At 41.2% G+C, this 5,292-nt stretch overlaps 1 protein-coding gene across 1 annotated transcript in view; it reads left to right on the forward strand.

Annotated features, from left to right (window-relative positions):
• The window catches only part of LOC109213319 (pectinesterase/pectinesterase inhibitor PPE8B-like), a 3,858-nt gene extending 2,005 nt beyond the window's left edge, over positions 1-1,853 (forward strand). The window contains exon 5 of the mRNA XM_019377100.1: positions 1,755-1,853. Coding sequence (XP_019232645.1) covers positions 1,755-1,853 — 99 coding nt within the window. The remainder of the gene's footprint in view (positions 1-1,754) is intronic.
• Positions 1,854-5,292: the final 3,439 nt, after the last annotated feature.

Genomic DNA, 5,292 nt, shown 5'->3' on the forward strand with positions numbered 1-5,292 from the left:
GGATATTAAAAACATTATTTTGGATATTCTATGACCGCGCGAAGAACATAAAAATTTCACTAGTTTACCGATAAAAGAATTCCCTTTTTTAAGCTTAAAGATATTTTAACAATGAATGGGGTCTCTATTTAACGATGCATTAATTCATATTAACATAGGTAGTGAAATCCAAAGTTGTGAAGGCTATCATATGATCAGGTTAGTTTTCTGAAAAAGATGGATAGAGCAGAGAGTATGGCTAGCCTGTAATGACTCAGGAGACACTATTAACCACAAAAATTCAAATAAAAAATAAAAAATAATAATTGGTGACATGAAGAGTTGATTTGTAAATACAAACTTGGCCAATAAAAAACGACGAGGAGGGATTAAATATATCTGGTCAAGAATATCATTTAATTGTGATTTTGAAATATTCTTCTTTTTGAACTCAAATGGAGTCTTTTCTGGAGATGAAAACACAGTATTAAATTTCTTGAGTAATGTAAGTAATAAGCTCTCCGTTTAAAAAAATAATAAAATGGAAAACTTAATTGTTTTAGTTAAATAACAAAATGTAAGGAAAAAAAAAAAAGAAGAACAAAAATTATGCGGGGGCGGTGTGGGTCTTTGTGGTGCCAGTCTTTGCGGTGCGGATAGAAAACAAAAAAATTACTATGCGGGGCGGGGTGAAGGCAAGTTGAAGCTTTTGCAGCTTTAGTCCAAACCCGCCCCGCCCTGCACCCACTCCGCCCCGCCCCACTGCCATCTCGAAAAGCTGCCATTATATATTTTTCTTCGAATCTGTTTTATTTGCTATCACTTTCACTTATATACGAGATATAAACCTTTTTTTAGATGTGTGAAACACTGATCCAGGATTCGCTATTTCCACATCCACATATTCATACTCCTTCACCAATTTTTTTACTCTGTATATGGCGAAATCAGAGGGTCCAATTTCTCGTCCTTATGGCACTTCGCAAGATCACCTGGAAGGCTCAAGACCATGGCCGAGTATCCTCCCTCGAGGGTCGTCGACACTCGACCACAGTAATGACCACGGAAATGGTGAAAACGGGGAAATTCCCTAGGCGCACGGCTAGGACTGACAGAGCCCAGTAGACTACTCTAAACCCGAATCAGGGTGTCATCTAGTTGTCACATCTCCATATCTTTGTAATTAATACATTTTGTACTATGTTGGGATTCCCCTATATAAACGGGATCCTTGTCATTTTGTAAGTGGCTGTTGCTTCAGTTACTCCACACGAACTATACAAGAACATTCTCTCCGCTCTCTAACATATTCTCTTGATATTATTGCTTCTATTTACTATCTTCATATTTGTTCACCATTTATTGCTTACCATTGGCCATAAAGAGTCTTCGTTGATTTTATTATAACTGTTAGTCATATCTCGACCACCTTCGATAGCTTGCAGCCGAGCTCCGGAATCGACCTCGAGGCCCCCGAATCGCAAGCTCGAGGCCCCGATTATTGACCTATCGGTTTGATTATCACCTTATCCTTAACTCTTATTTTGTTTCTAAGTCTCATACACATAGCATCAACTGCTTAACAACTAGCATAAAAATAGATCACGTATTTTTAGAGTCCCATAATGAAATTTAATTGTTATTACCATTTTCATGGTAAACAGTTTGACGCCCACCGTGGGGATAAAAATAATAGTGATTATTTTCTTTCTAGTTTCATTACACAAAGCAAGTTATCTTTCACACATTTTCTTGTCCAAGGTCTTCAATTTCAGGTTGAAATGGCTAGCTCAGTAAATAGAGTTCAAAACGACAATCTTGAAAACCACAGAGAAAACGGTGTGGCTGCTCCAGGTGGTGGTGTACCACCATGAAACCTTGAGAACGCACCAGGACCAATCCCAGCGGACGCGGTTTCACGCGACGCCCAACAGGTCGATATAAGCTCACATACCAACATGAGTGCGCACCAAAGGGATCGGCGAGAAGCTCAGAAAACCCCATTTAGGGAAGAACGAGAGGTTAGCCTTCATGTTATTTTTGAAATGTTGCAGGCACAACAGCTGGCTATTGCTCAGCTGCAAAGTCACCAGAAAACTCCTAGCACAGTAGCACCGGGGAAAACCCCCCGGCCGTACAGGTACCGGAGAGATCGAGCAATAATATGTCGATAGCCGATCATGTCATCGTGAAGATGCTCGAGGACCTCACCAGAAATAATCGGATAGGGCGAGAAAATGATAGAAGCCAACGATGAGAAGGTCGAGACTTACAACTCCAAGGTCGACCAAACTCACGGAGCGCCCCGCTCTAGTAAGAGGTGACGTCAAAAACGTAACACTACAGAAGACCGACTTACTACTAAGGAAGGACGGCCCCGGAAACACCCTATACCCTAAAGAAACGTTACACGAAGTAGTCCGACGCCTTACACGAAATAATATACGGTACCGTACCGACCGGAACCAACGGACACGTACCGTACCTACCTACCTACGTCGTCGACGTAAACGGTAACCGGAACGTACGTACCGTACCGAACGGGTAAACCGGAAACCGAACGGAAACACGGGTTACGTACCGGTTCCCNCAGAATGCCAGACCTTCAGAAATATATCGGTACCTCGGACCCAAACGAGCACGTTACCACTTACACCTGTGCAGTAAACGGCAATGACCTGAAGGACAACGAGATCGAGTTCGTCCCGCTGAAAAAATTCGGAGAAACACTTTCTAAAAGGGCAAAGATGTGGTACCATAAATTGGCCCCAAACTCTATAGACTCATTTGCCATGCTGGCGGATTCCTTAATAAAGGCACATGCCGGGGCCATCAAGGTGGCCACAAGGAAATCCGACGTCTTCAAAATCAAGCAAAGGGAGAACGAGATGCTGCGAGAATTTGTATCTCGCTTTCATATTGAACGAATGGAACTACCACCGGTCTTTATGTGATGACCCAAAAGGTTATCACTTGTTTTAGAAACAAATTTAGTGTTCCGAGGCCTAAAATCCTCCTTTTTACCTTACCTCGATTTGCATGTGCAGTCCGGACCTATATTCAGAAAGCCTTCTATGTGAAAATATGAGAAATAGAAATTTATAGAGTTAAAATTTGATTACGGACTTTAGTCAACATTTTGGGTAAATGGACCCAGACCCGTGATTTGACGGTCTCTCAGGGTCCGTAGGAAAATATAGGACTTGGGCGTATGCCCAGAATTGAATTTCGAGGTCCCAAGCCGGAGACATGAATTTTTAAAGAAAATTATTTTCTGGAAAATATATGAGTTTATGGAAATGAAATGTGTTTGAAATTTGATGGTATCGGGCCCGTATTTTGGTTCCGGAGCCCGGTACACGTCTTATATGTGATTTAAGTTGAGTCTGTGAAGTTTGGTAAGAAACGGACTTGAAATAACGTGAATCGGACCTTATTTGTGAAAATTTGGAAAATTTGATGTTCTTAAGCGATTTCATGGTTTTGATGCTAAATTTATAGTTGTTGATGCTATTTTGGTGATTTGAATGCACGAGCAATTCAGTATGATGCTTTTAGGTTGGCGTGCATGTTTGGTTTGGAGCCCCGAGGGCTCGGGTGAGTATTGGATAGGCCACGGAGTGGAATTTTAACATAGGAATTTGCTGGTATGTTGCAGGCTTGTAGGCTTCGCATTTGCGAAGCCTAGCTTGCAAATGCGAGCATCGCAAATGCGAACAAAGGCCTGGGCAGGTCTGATCGTAAATGCGATCGTTTGGTTCGCAAATGCGGAAGGCCCCAATCGCAAATGCGACGCTTCCCTCGCAAATGCGAACCCCTCAGGAAAAAGGGGGTGGTCGCAAATGCGACATTTTTCTACGTAAATGCGAAGATCTCAGAACTCTGAAGGGTTCGCAATTGCGAACTCTGGTCGCAATTGTGACATCAGAGACCTGTAAATCCTTAACTTAGACGCATTTCAACCATTTTTCACACCCTTTCAAAACCAAAACACTCTTGGGCAATTTTTCAAAGGCAATTTCTTCTCCAAATCGATTGTAAGTTATTTCTAACTCGTTTTCTTCAATCTTTAACATCTTTTCACATGATTTAAACTCAAAATCAAAGGTTTTCATGGGGAAATTGGGTGTTTTGGGTAGAACCTAGGTTTTTCAAATTTTGGAGATTTGGACCTCTATTTGAGGTCCGATTTTAAAACAATTGTATATTTGAGTTCGTGGGTGAATGGGTAATCGGGTTTCGGTTCGAACCTCGAGTTTTGACCATGTGGGGCCGGGGTCGATTTTTGAACTTTTGGGAAAAACTTTAGAAAACTTATTTTCATGCATTAGAATTGATTCATTTAGCATTTATTGATATAATTAAGTAACTTGTGGCTAGATACGAGCGAATTGGTGGTGGAATCAAGAGGTAAAGCGATAGTTGAGGCTTGAATTGTGTTTGAGGCATCGAGGTACGTGTTTGGTCTAACCTTAGCTTGAGGGATTAGGAGTTGTGTCCTATTTGCTATGTGTTATTTGTTGAGTACGACGTATAGGCATGGTGACGAGTATCTATACGTTGGTGTCAAGCATGCCCGTTGGTCTTATATTATAATTATTATGACTCCGTTTGTATTGTTCATGCCTTTTTGTGATGATTTCTATTGTTGGGCAAAGTTTGTGGAAGTAATTGGTGATATTTGAAAATTGAGGAGTGTTGGCTCAAGTTGTGAAGTGAATTGTGAAAGAATAATTGGCAATTGAACCTTATAGAGCATTAGCTCAAGCTGTGAATTGAGTGGTGAAGTTAATGTGAAAACAGAAGAAGAGGATTATGGTATTGTTCCCTTGCCAGGACGTTGTTGCTTTAAGTATTGTTCCCTTGCCGGGATGTTGTTGCTTTTAATATTGTACCCTTACCGGGATGTTGTTGATATTGATGTTGTTCCCTTGCTGGGATTTTATTGTGATTCTATTTGATTCCATGCCCTTATTGTTTGTGCTTGTTGTTTGGGGTGAGGAAGAGTGTTAAAGCACGAAGAGTGATGCCGTGTATGATTTTGTGAGGAAGAGTGTAAAAGCACGAAGGGTGATGCCGTGCCGCACGATGTACCATACCGTGGCTTTATATGAGCTATTATTTGAGGTAAAAGCACGAAGGGTGATGCCGTGCCAATTATACTGATTTTCATGGTGAGGACGAGAGTAAAAGTACGAAGGGTGATGCCGTGCACTTGTCCTTGATTTCCTTGATTTTACTGGTAATTGAGTTATGGTGTTCTTTACGCCTATTTACTGATTTCCTGTTGTTACTTGATTTTATTGTGATGTT

The sequence above is a fragment of the Nicotiana attenuata genome, unplaced genomic scaffold (genome assembly GCF_001879085.1).
Source record: "Nicotiana attenuata strain UT unplaced genomic scaffold, NIATTr2, whole genome shotgun sequence".
NCBI lineage: Eukaryota > Viridiplantae > Streptophyta > Magnoliopsida > Solanales > Solanaceae > Nicotiana > Nicotiana attenuata.